Source organism: Sinocyclocheilus anshuiensis, unplaced genomic scaffold, assembly GCF_001515605.1.
Source record: "Sinocyclocheilus anshuiensis isolate Anshui unplaced genomic scaffold, SAMN03320099.WGS_v1.1 scaffold1023, whole genome shotgun sequence".
Lineage (NCBI taxonomy): Eukaryota > Metazoa > Chordata > Actinopteri > Cypriniformes > Cyprinidae > Sinocyclocheilus > Sinocyclocheilus anshuiensis.
In genome coordinates, this window is record NW_015546084.1 from 49,664 (window position 1) to 73,011 (window position 23,348).

At 38.3% G+C, this 23,348-nt stretch overlaps 2 protein-coding genes across 4 annotated transcripts in view; both read right to left on the reverse strand.

The window, feature by feature from the left end:
• The window catches only part of LOC107700001 (alpha-actinin-3-like), a 16,881-nt gene extending 1,071 nt beyond the window's left edge, over positions 1–15,810 (reverse strand). Inside the window, exons 1-21 of one of the 2 annotated variants that reach the window (XM_016501470.1) lie at positions 15,475–15,810; positions 9,485–9,599; positions 8,996–9,115; positions 8,792–8,878; positions 5,447–5,534; positions 5,100–5,178; positions 4,209–4,290; positions 4,027–4,112; positions 3,823–3,915; positions 3,509–3,739; positions 3,244–3,391; positions 2,993–3,143; positions 2,782–2,890; positions 2,416–2,556; positions 2,026–2,208; positions 1,765–1,899; positions 1,500–1,679; positions 1,190–1,336; positions 1,022–1,087; positions 737–895; positions 618–635 (exon numbers count right to left, since the gene is read on the reverse strand). In XM_016501470.1, coding sequence (XP_016356956.1) covers positions 618–635; positions 737–895; positions 1,022–1,087; positions 1,190–1,336; positions 1,500–1,679; positions 1,765–1,899; positions 2,026–2,208; positions 2,416–2,556; positions 2,782–2,890; positions 2,993–3,143; positions 3,244–3,391; positions 3,509–3,739; positions 3,823–3,915; positions 4,027–4,112; positions 4,209–4,290; positions 5,100–5,178; positions 5,447–5,534; positions 8,792–8,878; positions 8,996–9,115; positions 9,485–9,599; positions 15,475–15,606 — 2,550 coding nt within the window. In that variant the 5' untranslated portion in view covers positions 15,607–15,810. Of the gene's footprint in view, positions 1–121; positions 636–736; positions 896–1,021; positions 1,088–1,189; positions 1,337–1,499; positions 1,680–1,764; positions 1,900–2,025; positions 2,209–2,415; positions 2,557–2,781; positions 2,891–2,992; positions 3,144–3,243; positions 3,392–3,508; positions 3,740–3,822; positions 3,916–4,026; positions 4,113–4,208; positions 4,291–5,099; positions 5,179–5,446; positions 5,535–8,791; positions 8,879–8,995; positions 9,116–9,484; positions 9,600–15,474 lie in introns of those variants that run through there. The other variant, XM_016501469.1, reaches the window with a different exon arrangement.
• Positions 15,811–18,229: 2,419 nt separating this feature from the next.
• On the reverse strand, positions 18,230–23,086 carry LOC107700002 (RNA-binding protein 4-like). 2 transcript variants are annotated; one of them, XM_016501472.1, is made up of 4 exons: positions 22,997–23,086; positions 21,768–22,131; positions 20,821–21,685; positions 18,230–20,024 (listed from the first exon to the last, which is right to left on the reverse strand). In XM_016501472.1, exons 2-4 carry the CDS (start codon positions 22,114–22,116, stop codon positions 19,748–19,750), a joined length of 1,491 nt encoding a protein of 496 aa, XP_016356958.1. In that variant the 5' UTR covers positions 22,117–22,131; positions 22,997–23,086; the 3' UTR covers positions 18,230–19,747. The 2 variants fall into 2 exon arrangements, with proteins under 2 accessions (XP_016356958.1, XP_016356959.1); XM_016501473.1 differs by lacking the exon at positions 22,997–23,086 and adding an exon at positions 22,887–22,984.
• Positions 23,087–23,348: the final 262 nt, after the last annotated feature.

Genomic DNA, 23,348 nt, shown 5'->3' on the forward strand with positions numbered 1-23,348 from the left:
GACCGATGAAATACATCCTAGGCACTTAATAGTGATGTTTTCATTAAGTATATATATATATATATATATATATATATGCTTAGATTAAACAACAAAATACACAAGACATTACATTTTTTTAGGGTCATTTATTTTTCTTCCTTCAAAATGTAAGCCATTTGTATGAAGGGAGAGCAGATGTCTCTTATTAACAGTGCCAATGTAAAGAATGATATTCTGTCAGGTTTTTGTACTTTTCAACCACTATTGGCTTGTGAGACAACTTTTCAAAACATAAAAGATGGACCACTAACAAGGTCAGACAGCAACTGATGGGTGTCACGGGATATCAACTGGTGACGTACAGGACTAAATCACTGCAGCAAAGCCGTCCATTACATCTGACATTGTTCCTGGAGTTAGATATTTAAGGGTTTCATGAATTTAGGAGTAGGGTGTAGGGGATGTTGTGGGTGGTGTACATGTCAGGAAGGGCTCTACAAGTCGCTTTCTCCATACAGGGCACTGGAGAAGGAGATATAATCAAGGGAGCCTGGGGGAGCATCACCGCCAATGTACTTAGTCATGCGGCTGATACAGTATTCGGCTTGTTCTGGGGGCAGCTCCCTCCTCAGCTCCTCCACTGTAATGTACAGCTGCAGAACATAGTAGAAAAAAAATGAGTGCTTAGACAATAGGAGCCATGTTTAGCAGATTCTCCTATAGGTTCTTTTAGTGGTTCTTAGATTGTAATTACCTTGTCAGAAGCCAGGATCTTGAAGGAGGCCATGACCTGCTCAGCAGTGTCTGTCTCGGCTGTCTCCCTGGTCATGAAGTCAATAAATGCCTGGAAGGTAACAACTCCTGTGTTGTTGGGGTCCACCAGAGCCATAATGCGTGCAAATTCAACTTCGCCCTAAAAAAATAATGGAAAAGGTAATGTAAAAGAAAGTTGATTTTGCATCCTTGTGTTTCTAGATTATTGTAAAGCAACGAAAAAAGCAGTGAGAGTCATACTCTAAACAGGACTAAATGCACTCACCAGATCATAACCCATAGAAATTAGGCAAGCACGGAAGTCATCAGGATCCATCATGCCATTCCTCTTCTGAAAATACAAAAAAAAGAACATGCTTATTCTACAGTTTGGATAAAGTTGCATAACTTTGCTTATTCAAAGATGAAACCAAAGACTCCATGTATTGCTAACCCGGTCAAAGTGGTTGAAGGAGGCTCTGAACTCGTTCAGCTGCTCCTGGCTGATGCCCTTGGCGTCACGGGTCAAGATCTGGTTCTCAACCTCGTTGATCGTACGGGCGATAGTGGTGAGGAGCTGCTCCCATCCTACACGCACATGCTAAAATAGACATAATTAGAAAATAGGAATTATGCCTTATATGGAAGGTGAGATTAAAGGGATTTAGAAGTCTAATTGTGCAAAACACCTTGCCTTAATGACATTTTAATTTCAAAGAGGAAAAACATTTCAGAATGAACAGAAAATAGCTGATTGTCAATACCTCCATAGTGTAGTTGGTGTGCTTGTTGTCAAAGATAAGACCCTCCTGGCTGAGCTGGTGGTCTCCTTCCAGTTTGTCAATATTGGACTTGTAATTAATGATGTTCTGCTCATATGTTTTCAGATTGCTCATCTGTTCCTCTAGAGAACCGGCAATATCAATTGACACGTGGCTGATCTCCTGTTGAACAAGAGGAAGATTTAGTTTTAGTTTTTTCATAGTATGTGACATGTAGCTACTGTGAGTGAGTTGTACGGTGAAACACCTCCATCTTGGTCTGAATCCAGGGTCCAATGATATTGGCCTGAGCAGCAAACTGGCGTCTCAGCCTCTCATTGGACTGTTGCCTGGCTACTTCCTCCTGCAACGTCTGGTCACGCATTGGGACCAGTTGCTTCACCTGTTGTTAGGAAGGAAGCAACATTTCTCAGTGAAGAAGAGGGAAAGGACTTGAAAGAACACAATACATTGAGCCATCTTGCTGATTAAGCTGAAGTGGTAAAAAAAAAGATTGTAAAGTACTTACAGCTTCCCATTTGTTGCTAATATCCTGAGGAGAAAGGACAGTGTAGAGATTCTCGCCAACTACCTTGATCCCGTATGTTTGAGCTATCTTCAGGATCTCGTTATGAATGCCCATGATGGCCATGCGTTCCTTATCAGCTTCTGGTAGGGTGGCCTTGAATTGGTCATGGGCTGTGATCAAGCTCTGAGGTTGACAATAGCAGGAAAGAACAAAATGATGTTAAGACATGGTGTGTACAAAAAAGGAGTCTATTACAGAAGAACAACACCAACATCCTTCTCCCATAACAGACTGATTATGGGATACTAAATAATAAAGATACTAAAGCCAGTTTGTAATGTCATTGAAAAAGATAAGCTCTCCTTCAAGCATTCAGTGTTCGTCTTTTACCTGAATCTCCTCAATACTGTGAACAATGAACATGTCTTGCAGATCTTCCATAGCTCCATCCATCCAGTTGTTGAAGGGTGCTGCCCTCTTGGCGAACTCCAGGTACAACTGGTCAATTGTCTCCCAAAGCTTCTCCACACGCTATGGCAAAGAAAGACAAAGATTACAGCGAGCCCACATCCTTTATCTACTGTAAATGGTATATTTTAATCATACTCTTCATTGGCTAAACATGCAAAAGAGTCTTAATGTTTCTGGATGTGGAATCTACATTAGTTTGACCTCATTCTCAATTTAAGTGTAGATTTGGACAGTTGAGGAGGACAGCTATCCCATAACAACCAAGATGTTATCATATACACGTACCTCCAGTGATTCTCTCCTTTTCTGGGTCAGGGTGCCCAGGTTGTCCCACTGGTCACAGATGCCCTGGCATCGGGCATTGATGGTAGCAGCATCGTAATAGTCCAGTTCACTAAAGAGCAGCACATCTTTATAATCATTACAATTACCTACTGTAAACTCTATAAGAAAGTACTCTTCGTATTTCAAGTGAGCTGAGGTGCATCTATCTTACTTGAGCTCCTGTGCAATGGCAGCAATCTGCTCCACTCTGTCCTGGTGAGCAGCCAGGTCGCTCTCAAAGGCCTCGTGTTTCCTCATCAGAGCACGGATCTCCATTAGAGAGGCAGACTCGTAGTCTTTCTGAGACAGCAGCTCCTCCTTTCCTGTGTTGAGCATTACAGAACACAATGAGAAGGAATATGTCAGTTCTCAGAGTAGAGTGAAAACGGCTGACTGTAAGATCAGAGAGGTAGTGATTAATACCTGTGGTCCATGATTTGTGCAAGGTAGACTTCTGCTTAAACTTCTCGGCCAGGTGGTCCAGTCTCTCCAGACGACGGATTTCTGTGAGCAGCCACTCCTCATAACCCTTCTCTACCTGCTCCAGACCCTTCCAGGCATTGGCAATGTCCTGCAGGGGAGGAACCCAGGTAGAACTTACTTAATTTTAACTCTGTCTGTGGGCTACTTGAAAGCCAAGGTAATTTACCCTGTATACAAATGTTAAGAGAAAAGGAGCAGCACATACTGAAACCATTTTGCCTTCAGAGGGCATGAAGGCAGGCCTGTTGCTGAGCCTCAGCTTGGTCTGTAGGGTGTTGAAGTTGATCTCCAGCTGACACTTCTCCTGAACCTTGGGTGGCTTATGCACACGTCGATAATCCCTGAAATCCTCTAGCTTCTGCTGCATGGCATGCATGGTCTGCTCAGCCACGCGGTTCTCCAACCAGGGGATGGTCCTACGGATCCACTCCAGAAGCTAAGGTCAAACCCATGGGAAAACCAAGACTCAGCAAATTAACAAAACATTGTCCATCTAAAAGAGAATTTGAGTTTTCTTACCTCGCTGGCCAGTTTCTCATATTCTTCCATCAGCTTCTCATTTTCCTGGTTCACGGCCAGCACTTTGCAGATCCTGTTAGCTGCTGTCTCAGCCTGGAGGACAGTGTGACTGATTACAAAGGGGAAACAAGGTGGGCAATTACATTCTAAAAGGAGCAACTCTCCTTCCTTTACAGATGTTCATCTCCAGAAGAACTCCCTTACCTGCTCTGCTCCAGCGAAAGCATGGTAGAAACATGACACATAGGTCATGATAGCCTTCTCATCAGGTTTCGGAGTGTTCACAATGTCTGATATGGAGAGAAACATTAAGCAATTCCTGAAACCATTTTATTTTTACAATGTGAAACATGATATCTCTCCAAGAGTTCTCCAAGAATTCATACCATCTGCATCAAGCATTTTAGGGATGTCAAGGTATTTTTCTGCAACCTCAAAAGCAGTGTTGAGGTTGCCAATAGGGTCATCCTGCAAGGGCAGACATAGCCAGGAAGAAACCCAATGAAAAAAAGTAAATAAAGAGAAGAAACGTTTTTCCACGGTCTACAATTGAAAGTTGCTGGAAAAGACAGTTAACCATATACTGTTCATCATGGAAACATATTGTTCATACCCATACACTTCATAATCACCATGTTTGAATGTAACACATGCTATTTTATGCACTGCAGAACATTATTTATATTAGTTAATGTTACATTAGTTAACATTAACATAATTAAACAAGCAAAAACTGAATTTATGCCTGAGAACATTTGAGATAAATTCAGTTAAAAATCTTTACAAAAAATGTTCTGTGCCAGCCGGTGATAATACCATAGCCCTTTGATATTTACCATGTTTTATACAGTGATTATCATATTTATGTACCATTATACATAACCATGGTACATTAAATGGTACTATAAAATACTTCAAGCGAGTACCATGATATTAAAGTCATTGTAAAGCCATGATGCATGTTCAAAAAGAAACATGGTATTACCATGGTAAGATAACCAATAAACACTTGCTTTTTTGTTAGTCGGGTGGCAATAACATCATAGAGGTAAATAGAACAAACCAAATTAGACTTTTTTTCACTTAAGAAATTAAATAAGGGTGTTACATTTTTAATGTAAAATATTCAGCTCTTTTTTAGAACAATAAACAGTGCATTCACAGCCAAAGAGACAAAGTTAGTTACCAACAGGACTGAAACATAACAGATGAATGGACAGATAGCAAATGAACAAAAAGAAGGCAGAGATGCATTATGAGAAACAGGGCGATGGCACCTTGCGCAGTTTGGAGTAGTCGATGAGGTCAGGTCTGTGTCTGTGGATGAGGGCACAGAGAGCCAGGCCATCCTTCCAGCTAAGACACAGACCACAAGCAAAGGAAGAACACAGGGAGGAAGAACAAGAAAAGAAAGTCGGAAATGATTAACAAAACGATGAGTGTAGTGCAGAGGCTCTATGGGAGTTTAGAAGCATGTGAAGTATGATGGATAATGCGAAGGATGGCTTTTAAAAAGAGATAATGTACACATGTGCGACAGGAGCTGTAAAGAGTTAAACAGAGTAAAAGATTGTGAAATTAAGCCAACAAGCTGTTCTTTCAACAGGAGTGAAGCAGAAATCACCTGATGTGGAAATTTTGCACGTTGACATTCCTGTATGGGGCAGTCTTCCTCTGACACCACAGCAGCAAGCCCTCCTTAGCAGAGGTCTCTGTGAGGAACAGGTCAGTAGATCATTTTCAATGACTACATAAAATATGATGTTGAACCCTTGACCTTACCCTTCAATTTAAAGGTATGGTCAATTGACCTCATTCATGAAACTTTCATAAATATATGAGTAAATGTGCTTGTAAAATGGAACTCTGGATACACAAATGCTCAGAGTTGTTATTTAAACGTGTGCATGTTAATGAACTTCAGCCATTTGTGGGTCACGAAATCTGTGCCTTTTCCACTTGAAAGAAAAAAAAAAGTTTAATCAACATTTTTTAAATATCCATGAAATGAAGACACCTTAAAATGACAAGAAATTATATTGTGCCATCTCAGGCTATGTAATTTATTATTTTATGACTATTTTTCTACCTCATGTTTTGGTATTTTGTTAACCCTGTTACCGACACAAGCATTACTAGATACTATAGTTTAATTAGAACTATGTGATAGTTTTCACATATATGAGCAGAATTTTAGACCCTCTTTTCTCTGGGATTGTTTCAAATTTTGGATTTTTTTCATATTTTTATATTTGTCATTCAAAAGATCAAGAACATCCTAATTTTGGAGGGTTACCACATGTCAATGAAGAAAAATATATGTTTTTACAAGAGAGACATTAAAAAAGGGCTTTGTCCAAAATTAAACATAGTTTAAGTTACAATGGAAAAACCTGGAAGGCTGTATCAAATATATATAGATATATATATTTTGTTTTACAATTTTTATGAAATTAATGACAGTAACAGGATTGACGTCATAGTCACAGGACTGACCAGAGTAACATGGATGACAGGACACACATTCTTCAGCACACTGCACATATTTGTTTACATAATACTGAACAGTTTTACCATTTTAAATTGCATTATATTGTTTTGCACTTACTTAGCATAGTTGTATGACAATAGTAAACAGTCAATTTTTCAGTTTAAGTCAGTTCATTGTTGATTTAGCACATTACATTTCTAGGAGATCTAATGTTTTAAGGGTATTGTAATTAGATAATGCATCCATATGTTTGTCTGTGTCCCATCACAGAACTTCAAATATACTGATCTGGTTCAATTATTAGGCAAGGAAGATGGTCAGATCTCGGTCTTTCTGTGATCATCTGAAACCAGACCAAGATCTTAACTTTCTTGAACATTGCAAGACTTGGGTGAAGGTCTGCAGTCACCTTGCTGCTCTTGTTTGTAATTGAATTTACATGGATGCATTATTGACAATGAGTTATGAAAAAAAAATAGTTTTATTGAGACTGATCGTCCTATCCTGGTTATTAACAACAACAGTAAATTAATAGTAACAATACCAATAATACTAACTAAAATGTAACTCATGCTCATATGCCACTGAATGATATAGGCATTAGCTCAACAATACAGCCACACAGACAATCATTAAAAACAGGGTGACACCTAATCTATGTCATCCCTGTTACCCAAATGTCAAAACCTGTTACCCTGAAAAGTAACAGGGATGACAGTAACAGGTTTGACGATTTCAAACTAATTAGCTCATTTCTAGCTAATAGTCAGGTTCACAAAAGCACATGTTGTACATTTTGAAAGGATTTCACTTATAGATATTGATTATATTAAATGTAAGAAATAATTACATTTTAAAAATGGTAGCAGTATTGACACTGCATGATGTCCCCCTCTCAGTCAAGCCTCATAAATCATCAAAAATAGAACATTATAGAAGTGAGAGAGAAACATGTTTGTGTTTTAAGTGTAGGAATCATTGTAGAGAGATGATGTAACCTCCTAGAAGTGATGTCACTTGAATGTACATGATTTTACAAGTGCTTTTTGATGAGGGTAACAGGGCTGACATGAAATGAGGGGACACCAATAAAAAGATTAAAATGTTATAGAAAAAATGCATACTTGTGCCAAAAACATTCCTTAACAATGAGACTATATTTAAACAATATGCAAATGTGATTTTATATCATTTTTCAAATTAAAAGTCCTGCTGAAAAAGAAAAATCATAGTGAGGGACAGGCCAAAAACCTTACCCATATCAGCATAAATGCTGTTTAAATTATTTAAAGTATCATTACGTTTTTAAATTGCAAATTTATTCATTGTTATATTAAATCTACATTTGATTATTTCTTAGGGATGCAAAAGGCACCGATTTCGTGGAATGACCCTTGTAAATAGGGCACACTTGCATGCTGTCACAAATTCGGTCCATGATAATTAGCATAATCCCCACACATGAATTACAACTAAAGAGAATAATTGGCCATATGTGTACAAAACTTATTTAATTAAATGATTAAGCTTGCAAACAAATAGCCTTACTACTGGTGCTCAGAACAATAGTAATGTATAATAAAAAGAAATACGAGCTATGATGCTGTTTTCAATAAGTTTATCAAAGAAGTTATTAGTGATATTACGTTTGACACCAAAACTCCAAAGCTTGTTTAAAAAAAAAAAAAACACATTTCACATCAAAGCACTTTATCGTTGCTTGATTCGTTTTGCCAAAAGCATGTAATCTATGACATTCATTTGTTTGTCTGAACACCACGAGAATCCCGAATCTCAGGGCAATTTTTCTTATTTATTTATTTATTTATTTATTTATTTATTTACTTATTTCGTTTTTTCAACCAACAAATGTTTAACCAATACAATGTGAAGCCAAAATAAAATTTGCCTATGTAATATAGGCATAGTTAAAAGGACAGATTCAATTTATGAACTTTATTTAATTCCTGTCAGTGTACTAAAATAAATTAAATAATCACTTTGACAATGTCTATTATTCATTTAAAATAAAATTAAACAAAACAACAAATGAAAAAAAAATGTTGCAGAATGAAAAAAGCCTTGATGTATTGCAAAGCTTAATTTTTCTGTCACAATAATTTAACTAATCAATTTTATTATATATTATTATGGTAATAGTGTTATATAGGCCTATGCCTAAAAATAACAAAATGTTCAGATGTTTTACGCACCATTTCTGATTGGTTGGGGGCAGGCATAAATTTACTAATACTAAGCCAAATACTAATAACTAAATACGATAATAAATAGCTTCTACAATGGCACTGGAAACTAAAAACTAGCTTTTCTGTGATGCTTCATCTACGCCACTAGGTGTCAATAGAAGTTCAACTCAGCTTTCACACCAACCAGTGTGACAAACAAAAAATGAGTGGACCTTTAAATAAACACAACTTCACAGACGTGCTAATGTGTCAGATGTTTAGAGCCTCTCACCCTCCACTGAGATGTCCTGGATTGCAAAGCGCAGGATGATGGTCCAGATCATACCGAGGGTCATTTTCAAATTACCATCCACAATCTCTGCAAGTCAGAACAGCCAGAAAAAAACACTTATGGAAAGGGAAAGGGACAAGAATAAGGGGGCTTAAGGAGCTTATATTAGAGAAACTGAAACAGAAGAGGTTTGTTAAACCTCACCTTCAGCACCGATGGAGACCAGTTTCACTCCCTTGCTGCTGATAAATTCCAGGGCCTTGTTTACGTTGGCGATCTTGTGGAAACGCATTTTGCCTTTGTCTGGTTTAGGGAGTCTCTCAGCTGATATAACACACACAGAGACACAAAATCATACCATAAGGACATGTATAGAAATATTCATCTGCTTCTTGTGAGACTGTTAATGGGGGAAGTGTAGAGTAATAATGGCCACATTATTTTTACATGAGCTACATTTGGGAACCTGAAAGCCTTATATATGATTCAAAGGCCAGAAATATGGGAAATGCAGAATACGATCCCACAACTAATAAAGCAACCACAGTCAAATCTCACTTAAAAGTATATTTCTTTAACGTCCATACTGTTCCACAGGTGCGAAACTGATATTAGTCAATGCAACACATGAACATGACACTGATATGGGTCGCTGAGCACAAGTCTCATCGACAGATCCAGTGAGACGCTTACCTGAGATAACCTCCAGCAACAGCATGAGTTTGAGTCCATTCCTGAAGTCTTCTTCAATGTTCTCGATCTGTGTCCCTGCCTTACGCAGGTGAGAGTTGCACCAGGCAGTGAAGGTCTGAAGGGAAAAAAGAAGAAATTAAGTCTTCAGCAGTCATCCATTTACACATCATCCAGTTACACCATTTTGTATCATGTTTCATTTTGTTCAAAGGTGCGACACAATGTGGTCATATAGAAACACAGTGGATGTCATCCTTTTACGTGAAAGAATTTAATTATATGTCAAATAAAATAAAATTAAAAAAATATTGAGGGCATTTGCCCCCAAATTTAAAATATCTTTTTTTATTTTTTTTGAGTGGCATTTTTGCCTTGAGCAAAGATTAATTTCTGTCCCTGATCTACACATAGTTGGATCTATAAGCAGCGTTGACTGTACATGCCTCACTGGGAGCCCCAGCGTAAGAGAGAAGGGGACAGAGAGCGAGTGAGGTGACTGAAGAATGCCAAGACCCAACGTAATTTGATGTAAGTCTGGAAACGGAGACCCTTTTGCAGCAGGTGGCCACCCTTCAAATCACCCCCTCTGCCAAAGATCACCAAAATTAGCCTGGGAGGGGGAGGTGAAGATGAGGAGGAGGAGGAGAAGGAGAGGCTATATCGGGGAGCCATGAGACACCAGCAGACATCTGAAAGCACAGCATTCCTGGAACAGACGCTCAAAACACTACAGCGCGAAAAAAATGTGTGATGTTCCACGACACTGTTGAGCCGTTTATTTTATATAACATCCTCATAAAACATACAATTATAATCAAAAGCAATAAACTTCACTGAGTGTTATTTTAAATTGGAGACTGAATGACATAACATGGATTCTAGAAATTAAAAGGGCAATTGTTTTAGTGGCCACCCAAGTATGTGCACCAGGAATATGAAACATTTTTCTTGGACGTCCTTGAACTCGCTACATTGTGAATGGGGGTAAAAATATTTAGTCAAGCAACAGGTTGGTTGTACAGAAATAACTTGGCATGTTGGTGATGCTTTCATTACGTTTTCACATGCTTATTGCTTTAGCATTGATGATGTATACACTCTTTAAGTCAATTAAAATGTTTATACATATTTAGTTTGCCAGATCATATTTTTCATATATAACCTAAAGCAGTAAATACTAGTCAGCTTTGATTAATGTATATTTCAAATAGCTTAAAATCTACATATGAATTTAAAAAAGGGGGGGGGGACATCTATAAAGACGTCTTGCACAACTTAATGAATTTAAAAATCGAGATGGCGCAAACTGAAGCAACTATTCAAAATAGCCTGCAAAAATATAAAGCACACACTGTGTTGATTCCAGCTGAATCTTGATCTGAGGTTCTGTTTCTAATGTCAGATACTGTGCAGTGATGACTACAGCAGAGATGCTCTCTATCACCAAGGATTTATTTTAGCCTTGCGATCCATTGGCACTCCAGTTACATCATCACTTCAACTATTCCTGTCATACATACATCTGTGCAAATGCTTTGCATTAATAAGTCAGCTGACTGCAGTCCCGCTGCTATCATGACAGGGCATTGTTTAAAGTGACTTTACAATTCACACATCGACACATGCAAACACACAGATCATATATTCAACATGTTATTGTATATTTTTATAAATTAAAGGGCCACAGAGCATGAAGCAGATTTAGATTTAGATCAATTTATGTATATATTATTCCAACATTTAATATTTTAATAAAACCTATTTGCAAATTTGGCTATCTTGGCTATATATTTTTTTCCCCAAAGTTGTAAAAATAGAAGAAAATACTATTTCAGTCCTTCTAATTTAAAATGTAATGTCAAATTCAATGTTACTTCCCGTTTCTTTGTATTTGTGAAATTTGTGAAAACTGTTTCTACACCGATTTTTACACCATTGTGAGAAACTTTTTCCTTTTTAAAAAACATTAACATGAATATGCGCAGACAACAAAGAAAATAAGGAATAGAGACTATTGCAAATGTTTTTATTAAGGAATTTCACCTAAGGGAAAATTCTGCTTTACAGTCTCGCTCTTGCTAGCTGATCAAAACTGCTGCAAGATTATTTATGCTCTACAGATGACAGCAACGCCACAAGCACATTCCACTGGCTCATGCATCCTCTTTTACAGTAGCAGGAAGAAAGTACTGAAGCTACTAAGGGTTTCATTTGACACCGCCTTAAAATTATAGGCCTTTAAATACTTTAAAACTTCCTTCCAAACTTCATTAAAATTTTACTGTAAATCTGTTGCATCTATACTCAAATCTGTTTTAGATGGCTGCGGATGTGTTTCAGTTCTATAGATGGATATCACACAATTTTGCATTACTACTACGACAAGCACCAAAATCCACTGTCCAAATCCAAAGTCATTCTGTGAACCAGACATCTATGTGCTAGTACAGTAAGTATTATGACTTTACTGTCAAACTATCCCAAGCCCCAAAAATATGGCATTATATATGGTATTACCATCTGGCAGATTATGTGTGACTAATGAAAATTAATGAGAACCTGTGTTAGTATCATTAATTGATATACTATTATCATTTTTGTTTATATTTTGAATTAGATTATATTTTTTATAATTTGCTTACATTTTTTATTTTAGTTACTTGGCAATAAGCTGAAATAAAATAAGTTTATGTTTTTTTAATATTTTGATTCAGTTCATATTTATTTTGTATCAAGCAACAAAAATGTTTTCAATGGTTTTAATTTTAGTTAACAATGATAGCACTTATGGGAACACTACCTGCCTGTAAAGTAATATCCCCACTGCAGTTGACACTAACAAGATACATAGATGTTTTCTTATGTGTTGGCCAGGAGGTCACAACAGAATTACTGATAGAAACTACAGAGGGAGTAAATAGTAGCTGTGAGATAGTTGTAGAGCAAGTTGCAGCACATTCAGGTGAAAGGGCTGAAACATAGGATTCTGGTAACATGATATTTAACATTTGAAGGCCTGGTATTTAAAGCTGCAACCTAGGTAAAGCTGTAACCTTCTGTAGACTTACATGCAGTCATTTAGCTGCCAGTTCACCACTTAATAAATGTGTATACACAAAGAAATATAAACTATTTAAATTCACCTTAGCACCTTTCTCCCACATTTTACCATTTTTTCAGAACAAAATAAGTAATATGGAATCAATAAAGACATCTACACTCTTAAAAAATAAAGGTTCTTTATTGGCATCTATGGTTTCATGAAACCTTTCCATTATACAAAAGGTTCTTTTGATTTTTTAATTGTTTTTACACCAAGACAAAACTGAAAAAAAAAAAAAACACTGTTCAAAGAAAAGTTCTTTAGTGAAGCAAAAACAGTTCCCTTTAGGAACCTTTAATTTAAGAGTGTAATCGGGATTGACTACAAAAACTCATGACCTGCACCCAATTATTATTGTCCCATTATATGTCCCACCCTCTTTTATTGTTCTCATTTACATGGCCATGGAAGTCAAATCCAGCCTGAAATAAGTTTACCTGGCTGACCTGGTCTCCTACAGTAAACTACCTCCCAGCCCCCATGCTTTCATTAGGTAGTTTATAGAAGCTCCCCTAGAAGGACACCTCTTCTGGAATAGCAACTGCCATTCGATCGTACTCATGACTTTCTTCACCCCCCATTTCCCACCTCCACCCCACCCCCGTGTGCCTGAAGAATGTGCACACCTATCTGAAACCCTCAGGTTCTGCACTAAGTGTAAGGCTTTCTAATTAGAATGAAAAAAAAAATACATTTGCAGACCTCATAAAAAGAGGGATGAAACACACAAATTTCATCATATGAAATATGCATACTTTTATATACCCACTTTATACAAATGAAAGGGAAATGGAAAAGGTGTAATTAGGTGACATACTATTCAGCACACTAAGCAGATGTCTTATATAATAATAATAATAATAATAATAAAATTCAGGTAAGTGTCCAATACTTTATGAGAAACTACAGATACAATCTCCATAAAACCCTGACACTGGAAATGTAGCTGATGGAGGTAACTAGATGAGGCCTGGATGAGGCCTACATTCACCATGCCTCAAACTGATGACTGTTCAAGCATGGAAAGCAGAAAGGGATCCATAAGAGGTGTGGGGGTGCGACACAACATAGAATTTTATAATAAATCCAGAATTAAACAACAATATTCAGCATGTCTCAGAATCTCTTGCTTCTCAAAACTCAATGGTCCACTTGGTTTCCCTTGCAGGATCTGACACATTAATTAACAGACACTAGAAAAATAGTTAATACAATACTGTAGAGATACTGTCTCTCCACATAAGAATCTAGTCTCAGGATTGAACTAATAAATGGTACGTGACCAAGATACCAAAGCATGAGGACGCTAAGTACTCGAGAGTAATTCTCCGAAGCAGGTAGGCTTAAAGGTATAGCATGAAGCATAGTAATGGTTAAATGAAAGGAAGGCTGTGATATCAGCACTTAGTGAGGTCTTTTTGAAGAGAGTTGTGCAGCATGACAGTTCTGCATGGACAGAATGCTTCACATTCGTGTGCAAAAACACTCTTTTTTCAAGCTTTGTTTAAATCTACTTTAGCTTCCACAACGTAGCCACTATCTGCCAAGATTTCACATAATTGACCCTACAGTGAGCATTAAAAATTACACATATTCCTTCTGAAATTTCATTTTTATCAGTAATTGAAATACAAAGTACCAAAACAAAGGTTTACTGAGTAGCTTATCTTTTGAAATGACTATTTTGACTAGAAAAAAACTGCTGTCACATTCCACAAATACGGTACCATACAAAAACCTTTTTTTTTGTTTTGTTTGTTTAAATCATTAAAGGCATTAATGCACTTTTTTTGGGAGGCCTTTTAAATATGTCTGACAAACTATTATAGAACATAAAACTAATCTAGAATGAAAGTAGCTAGTCAACTTTCACAAATCAAGGTTAAACCTCATTCAACTACAACAGGGTTGCAAAGATCGGCATAAAAAGAAAACTAAATAAAACATACAATTTAGTTTGACATCCTGAGGTTCATGACCAACATTTTTTGAAGGTTATGCACCATCAGGTCATGTTTTGTACCCTATTCATGAAAAGTGTCAGTTTCTTAGACTTAGTCCTTACTGACCAACCAAACTGAAACTCACAAAGCTATAATGTGTGTTTCAATCTAGCACCGAGTGCACTCTGCGAGAAAGAAAAATGCCTGTGCCCTCAACAGGATGTAAATAAATCTGCAAGGTCGTCATGTTAAATCCTTGCTTATTAATAAACACCTCTCACATGTGCCATCAGTCATTTAACTAGAATCAACAGATGATGATGAACAAACTGCTTGGATTAATGAGTTGGGGGACAGGATGGGTCCCATATTTTTAGTTGTAGGGTTTATTTGCGGCTCTCAGTGCTTAACCACTTCCGTCCATTCTGAACACTGTCTGTCCACTGTTGCCTCATCTGCTCAGCTGTTACTGTCACTTTGGTGTAGTTATGTCTACTGTCATATATTCATGAAATATATTAATCTAATTTCCTGCAGTTAATTAGTTGCAGTAATGCTAACATTATAACATATAACCCATTCATAATTTTAATAAAAAATATATTCCAACCAAATGGATTATGTTGAAATTAAAGATGAATACAAAATTATTCAACCATTTACGCTGCTCAAGTCAACGAGGTCGCAGCTGATTGGTCCGTGTTGCTGAGCGGTGTATAACGTGGAGGCCTGACGCTTGTAGACACCGAATGACAAATAAAAATTCTTACAGATTTGACATCCTAATACTGCCTTTCGTTCCATAAGGCAGGCCTACTCAGCCATTAAAAACGAACAATTATATATTTTTTTTCTGGCTGTAGATTAATATTTAAATTCACTTTACGTAAACCTCTATAAAGAAAAGCAAGTAGTGAGCACAAAAAGCCCTCCCGAGTTTTTACCTTCCGCTGCTGCTTCTCCCAGGCCGGGTCCAGTAACAGATCGCGATCCCAGTCATCCTCTTGGGTCATGTATTCCTCAGTCGTAGTCATCATGTAAGAACTGTACTGCACTTGCGTTTCAATCGCTGTCATTTTTTCCGTCTTCCGTGGGGTGCTTAGTATCCCCTCAGCCTACACCTTATTATTTACCTCTTAATTCAACATACACGCCCCGTGCCGTACAGTCAAGAGTCCCGTGCGGGTTTAGAGAGAAGACAGACCCCTGCCTGCGGTAACTGCTCCCACCGGCCGATGAGCTGACAGCTGGTGCTCAAACTCAAGTAAGGGGACCCAATATGAGTGACTGACCGCTGCAGTATTTGGTCACAACTTCATTTCATAAAAGGATATGGGCGGGATTTAAGAACGGTACAGAATGACCAGCGTTACGTCTGAGTATTGAGTTTAAGTATTAGGCAAACAAAAGACGTTCATTCAGCATAATTAAAATCATAGGTCCAGAAAGAGTTAAGCAACTTTGGTCTATGACATATAAGGTTTCCCTCACATGCAAAAACGGAGGTTCAACATTTTTTTGATTAGGCATTTAGGTTTGTATAAAATGTAAACATAAATCAATTGAACATGAAAAATAATGAGAGAAGAAAAAAAAACAAGACCACATAATATGATTTAAGCATCGTTTATTGAACTTCTCAAGAAGAAAATACAAATATGGCACTAAAACCAGTTTGCAAATAAAAAACGTTAGGATTAAGATCCCTCTGACTTTTGACAATTACATAAACCACAATTAATGTTGCCCATTCAGACCTAGAAAAAAAGATCAATGATACTCGAACATCCCTGAATCACTGAGTACTTCAGTTCTTAATAACCTACAATCATAGTTTATCTACAAGTAGCCTAATGCTCCACTGTCCAACTTTTCAAAAAGCACCTCTAAATTAGAGATGAAGCTTTAGGTCATTAGAAGATTGTGAGAAAGACAGAAAATCAACCCGTGTAATTGTAAAGAGCGCTCCGTTCTAAAATTTGAATGAGATTTGAGGTTAAAGCCTTGTTGAAGATTAGAGAAATTAATAAACTGTGATTTCGAAGAATGTTAATTATAGACAAGAACGTGTTTTAAGTCATGTTTGGAGTGACTGAATAGGCTTACCTTTAACAAACGCTCACCAAATTTTTTTTTCTGACAAATTCATAGCAGACTGTCCCTACTAGGTTAAACTGAAAAATATTTGTTACTTTTACTTATGAACATACTAAATCATGCTCAATTCTTACCCTGAGAATGGAGGAAAACGTAATCCCTACAATAGTCAAAAGTCTAAATTTGGCAGGAAAACAGCTGGACCCTTTTCTTAGAGTGAAAACTGAAATCAGTGTTGCAGTGGGATCTATGATCTTCTGAGGCTGAAATTGTGGCAGTAGGCATAAAGTTGAGGTGGATGTGAGCTGGACGCATTGGTTACTCACCTACAAGACCATTGCCCTACTTTTGGTCATCTCTGCACCCTTCTTAAGTATTCAAAGCACAGTTGAAGCGCCTCATCTCGCCAACTGGAAGTGCTTCAAAAAGACTAAATGCCAGAGAACAAGCCAAGGCAAATGTCAGCCATTCTTCCCTCAAATTGTTTGATGAAAAAAAAAAAAAAACACACTTGGAAATTTATTTCCAGCTCATCTTGAAAGCATACTGCGAGAAAATATACCTCAAAGGCACTAAAACCTTTTATCATGAAAATTTGGTGCCAAGAGTCAGTATTATAAATATGAATAATGCAGTAAGTAGGATTTTTTTTGTCCAAATACTAAACCATGAGCATTTCGGGAAGCTGAAAGAGGTGATTCTACTGCTCCAGGCCATTAAAAAAAAAAAAATTCCCCCTCAATAGGCACTGATCCAACCACACAGCAGAAAACAAGTGCCCTCCCCATTGTGTTGACTGTATTGTCAGTATAAACTGATGTGGGCCTGATCTGAGCTTCTCTAAGCAGCTGTGCTAGAATCATGGGGAAGTGTATAATCGAGGTGCAGGCATGGTTGGGGGCAAATGGCTTTACCTTAGTGGGGAGCACGTCCAAGGCATTGTGGGGCGCTAATTCTCTTCCCCCGTCATGCTCAACTTGGCATCCTGAGACCTGGGAGCCATTATAGCTGTAGTTAGCGAAAAGGGAAAATGTGGCTGGAAAAGCAGTAATAATAACAAGAAACATGCACTATTTATAATAATACAAAGATCAAATAATTTACTGTGTAGAATCATTTGTGTGGAGCTCTGGTGTGCTGCAAAAAGCTACACCGCCACCACCTTTCCATCTGCATTCTATCACACATCAAATTAAGAACATTAACACTACAGTGGATGTTTGCCTGTGAGGTTTAAGTAAAGAGTTGAAGTCGAATGTAGAGTGGTGAAATTATGGGTTACATGTGCTACGTGAGATTTGTGTGTGTACCCCACCATATTTCTTTGGAATGAAAGACTGAAGACTGCCTGAGGGGCATTCTAGGAAAAGAGGACATACATAACATGATTAAACAAACCATTCTCTTGATCATACCTTCCAATTTCAATCATAATGCACTGAAGGCTGTTTGAAGGGAAGCTACTTAACTGTCATAACATCTACATCCCCTCAAAAATCCATTGCAGATGCTATGAAATTTTGGGTAGATTCCCTTCAAAAAAAGACTGAAACATCTAGCACTAGATACATGGACTTTAACCTGGATTAATTATTCACACACTTTCGGTTTATAATGTCATAACATTAATGTTTAATTGAATTGCCTAAAATGCTCGTGAACTGGGACAGCACATTTCTCCTTAAGAACAAAAAAAAATAAAAAATACAATTGTATGAAGCATTTCACTTCCCCGCCCCCCCCACTCACTCTTAGAACCAATTGCCTTAACTAGCTATATGTCAGGCCTGAACAGGTTTTACACTCCCCATCCCCAAGTAACTAAGTGTTTCCACCCCAAAGCCCCTGAAATCAATTCACATGACCCTAAGGATAAAGAGACTATGATAAATGTAAATGTGAACAAAATAAATGGTCAGGGAAACATAATAGTAATTGCATGGGGCTACTTTCAAAAGAAACAAAAAGAACGTAAAATCCTCATTCTCTTTTAAGGTCATTTGAGGGGTTTTCACCCATACTTATAAGTCAACACTCCCAAGAATTTGGTCCATGTAAGAGAGGGATGCAAAGCCAGAGATGGCAGTCGTTTGCACTTTAAATCCTGCAAAAACATGCATAATCCCTACTGGCAGGTTATAGAACCAGTTCTGTTTGCTATTTAGCAACAACGACACCTCGAACTCATTCAGAGTCAATAGAGGCATCCGAATGGAAAACATTTAGAACAAATATGCTTCTCGACTGACTAACAAACTTGTCCCTTTTGCAATGAATCTATTCTTGCCCTCTCTTTTCCAACAGATGATTTTAATATCAGTTTTAATGTTGTCCAACTGGGCAGGTATAACCATCTGCACTAGTGAGGCAGTGGTTAGAGCATTTAAGTACAAGTTTGTGGATTTGTTTGGTACTGATTCACCTTAATATGCCCAAATGCCTGCCGTTCCTCACTCAAATAGGTATATACGAAAAAGGCCTGATGTGTATGTGATTGTGGTGCTCATGTGTAAATAATGGATCAGTTAACATTGTGTTCTCACTCTCTCACACACACAGACTTCACACAGGTCCTCTGTACATTCTAGCTAAACTATGCGGTCTTCCTAGTCGCTGTGAAACTTAACATCAGTCCAAGCCAAATACAATATGCTGACAACAATTTGGATTAGGATATTTGACTGAGGCTTGCTCCTTTCTTGAACCATGAATTTAATAAAACTGTACCTGAAGTACTTGGTTTTACAAAAGTCTGTACACAAAAAAGGTTTATTTTCACAAGGCACAGTCATTTGACAAAGTCAAACAGCATTTTATCTATAAAAGTGACAGCTGATGTAATTCTGAGCACTTCGGGGGAGAAAAAAAAAACACTTAAACTGAGTAGCTCAGAATCTAAACTTTCATGGCCATGTAAACGTCTACATTCTGTACATAATGAGATATTTAACATTATGAGGGGGAAAGATAACTGCGAAACTACAATATCCGGGTTTGATGTAGCAGTAATAATTCAATTTATCCCTTTCCTCTAGTTTCTTTTGTCATGTAGGACCAAAATTGACACGCACACATTTTCACAACCAAACACGCGTGCACACACTCGTGAGGTGTTGAGGGCTATCGATATGGGGACTCAGATGTGTGTTGCTGAAGGTAATCAGGACGGCGTAGGAGGGGCTCCATGTGTGTTGAAGTTGGCTCATACACTCTTGGTGAAGCAATTGTGCCAGGGGCGGCCATCTGTTGCACATCCATTGGGCCTGGAGGCATCATGGGCATCGGAGGGGGTGGTGGCGGTGGATAGCTGTACTGGTACTGCTGATATTGCTGGTATTGCTGGTATTGTTGGTACTGTTGGTACTGATGGTACTGTTGGTAGTACTCGGCATAGCACCTGGTATGCAGAAAGAAGAGTTTAGATGTGCTTTGTTGACAAAACAATAATGTATTTCATATACTTACATTTTTTTTTTAATAATAATAAAAATATATATAAAATGTATGCATGTTCTTTTTTAAGGTATATATAAACAATTAGTATAAACAAAATATATATATATATAATATTGTATATGATACTATATAAGATACTGTATATAACACATATATATATATATATATATATATATATATATATATGCTCTATCTCTACACACACACACACAGAACACTATGTGTGTGTGTGTGTGACTGTGGACCACAAAACCAGTCATGTCTCTGGGGTATATTTGTAGCAATAGCCAATAATACATTGTATGGGTCAAAATTATATATTTTTCTTTTATGCCAAAAATCGTTAGGATATTAAATAAAGATCATGTTTCATAAAGATATTGTAAATTTCCTACCATAAATATCAAAACAATTTTTGATTAGTAATATGCATTGCTAGGAACTTCATTTGGACAACTTTAAATGCAATCTTCTCAATATTTTGATTTTTTTTGCACTCTCAGATTACAGATTTTCAAATAGTTGTATCTCGGCCAAATATTGTCCTATCCTAACAACCCATACATCAATGGAAAGCTTATTTATTCACATTGATGTATAAATCTCAATTTCAAAAAATGTACCCTTATGACTGGTTTTGTGGTCGAGGGTCACACACACACACACACACACACTTTTACATATTTGATATCCATCTTCATTGAGATTATGTTGCCAAATATTTAGGATGCCTTTACCTTGCAATTGGGTCGCCATTTTTAACTGCAGGTAGTTCTGGACCTCCAGGAGGTGTTGGGAGCAGGGCCCGTCGTTTGGGACGCGTCTGGGAGAACGGCTGGGGAACTGGATCAGGCAGTAATGGGACCGAACGCCGTATTGGACTTCGGTCTCGGTCAGATTTGGTCACTGCCTGCTGTTCGGCCAGCACTTGTTGTCCCTGCTCAAAGAATCGTGCCCTAGCGGCTTCAAAGATGGCTTGGGGGTTAGGTTCCGTGCCTCCCATGGTCCCATAAGCTGGACTGGCACCGTACAGAGAGGAATTTGCTCCATAGGCAGGGTTAACAATGGCAGGGTTAACGGCAGCAGCACCCGGCGGTGCTTCTCCTTCCGTGGGGTAGCCATCCGCAGCTTGGCTCGTCAACGTGTTCAGCACCTGGTCTGCAACAGAACTGTAGACTTGACTCGCCAGGGCACCATAGACTGCGGCACTGACAGGTTTGCCATCAAACCTGGAAGTGGTCAAGTCTTTCAGAGCTGCAAACGTTGGGTCAGTGCTCGCAGTGTTGTAGAAAGAGTTGTGCACACTCTGCTGCACCTGAAGGGGAAGTCCGGCAGCAGCGGCAGCAGCTGCAGCCAAGACAGCAGCCTGACTCTGGTGGTGCTCCATTGAAGGCCTGTTGATCGGGCATTCTCCTGCAAAGTGGCCATGTGCACCGCAGCTGGCACACGGGACCTTGTTTGCGGTCGGCTGTACCTTTGAGAGCTCCACTGCAAGTGGACGCCCCATAAACGAGGTCCCGTGAAGACCCTCAATGGCTTGTTCTGCATCCTCTTTGCGCTCCATGTGCACAAAGGCGTAGCCTGTGAATGAGGAGGGTTTTGCTGCAAGAGAACACGTCATAACATTATATAATGGCAAGAAATACACACTGATACAAAGCAGGTGCATTATACACATACTTACTCTTTACTTTATCACAATCGAGCACTTTGCCGTAAGCCGAGAAGAGATCATACAGGTTTTCAACTGAACAGGAAGCGCACAAGTTCCCCACAAATACTTTGGTGGAATTGAGAGGCCTCCCTTTGGATTCCTCAACTACAAGGCTCCGGCCACAGTACTCTCGACCATTCAGATCACGGATGGCACGGTCAGCAGCCCCTTCTCCCTGCAGATGGACAAAGGCAAACTGCCTCAGTACAGTTATGTGCACCACTTCTCCATAAGGGGCCAAAAGTGCTATTAGGTCATCTTGTGTGGTTTCCAAATCCAGATTCCCAACAAAGAGCTTCACTGCGTTGCTGTCGTCCATTGCACCCCAGAATACCTAAAAATAGGGAACAAGCCTTATTTCTTTCTTTTTGGCGGCAAGACCTAATTCGTTCTAAAACCAAACTAGTCTGAAATTCAAGGCGGGCTAATCAAACATGTTGAATTGGTTGAGCTCAATAAGGAGCACTGACACACCGCAATTCCAATTTGAATATAAGGGAGCTGTTCAAACAGAACAGCCACGTAGCTGCTTTTCCATTTTTTATGCAAGCAAGCGTTAGAAACGTTTAAACACTGCTCTCGCGTATGACACTGCGTTTTAAAACGCGACTCTTAAATTAAATGCTTTCATTTAAAAAAAAAAAAAAAACGCGTTATGTGTGAATAGCCCCATAATACAATTCGTCGCGCCACTCGTAGTGTAGATGGGGTGATAGACAAGCTAAAAGAAAAAATAAAGTCTCCGATCATTATAGTTATTATAGTTGTTTAAGAAACCAATTGCTAGCCCGCCAGTTGCGGGGACGCGCTGATAATCTGCGCTGCCGTTTCTAGAAAGCGCTGAGCTCAGAGTTTAGCTAATGACAACTGGCGATGATTTACACGCATACTGTTAGCCAGCTGACTTTGAACATCTTCCTCGAAATGTTCGCACCTGTCAACCCCATAAGACGCACTATTTGTGTTCATATAAGCCTCGAACGCATTAAAATCGCATAATTAGCACACGCGTAGTTTGCTAGACACGCGCTAGTTTATTAGCAGCCATAAACAAGGAAATATAAAAAAAAGATCGCTTATCTCACTCACTGTTAAAACAATACCGGGAATGGGTAAAACAAATTACGAGCAAATGCTAATGGACTAATTCGAAGCACTAAGGAATCAAACGGACAAAAGTGTTTTGTCTACCCTCTTACCTAATGCGGTGAAGAGACTTCATATCCGTTTCCCGACTCTTTGGTGGTGTTCTTTTGGTGTAGTCCGTGTGAGTACAAATACTAGATGGAAGGATCCGGACGCTGTCATTGTTATAAAGTAGGCTTATACTTCATAAGGAAAGTTCACAATTTCATAGGGAAGAATGTTGTTTTTTTTTTAATAATGTTTTTCGAAATACTTAACGGGATACACCCAGAGAGACATAATAAGTAATAGAGTTGAAGATTCCGGTTTGAGCTGGAAAGTCATTAAACATAATATTTGAAAATATTTTCGTGAGATTTGATAGAATATGAACATAATGTGAAATCGTACGCGTACACAAAATTA

Coding starts and splice junctions, on each gene's coding strand:
- LOC107700002 (XM_016501472.1), bottom strand. CDS start 22,116: ATGGACGACAGCAACGCAGTGAAGCTCTTTGTTGGGAATCTGGATTTG. Junction 21,686..21,767: donor CGATTGTGATAAAGTAAAGA/GTAAGTATGTGT, acceptor GTTCTCTTGCAG/CAAAACCCTCCTCATTCACA. Junction 20,025..20,820: donor AATGGCGACCCAATTGCAAG/GTAAAGGCATCC, acceptor TCTGCATACCAG/GTGCTATGCCGAGTACTACC.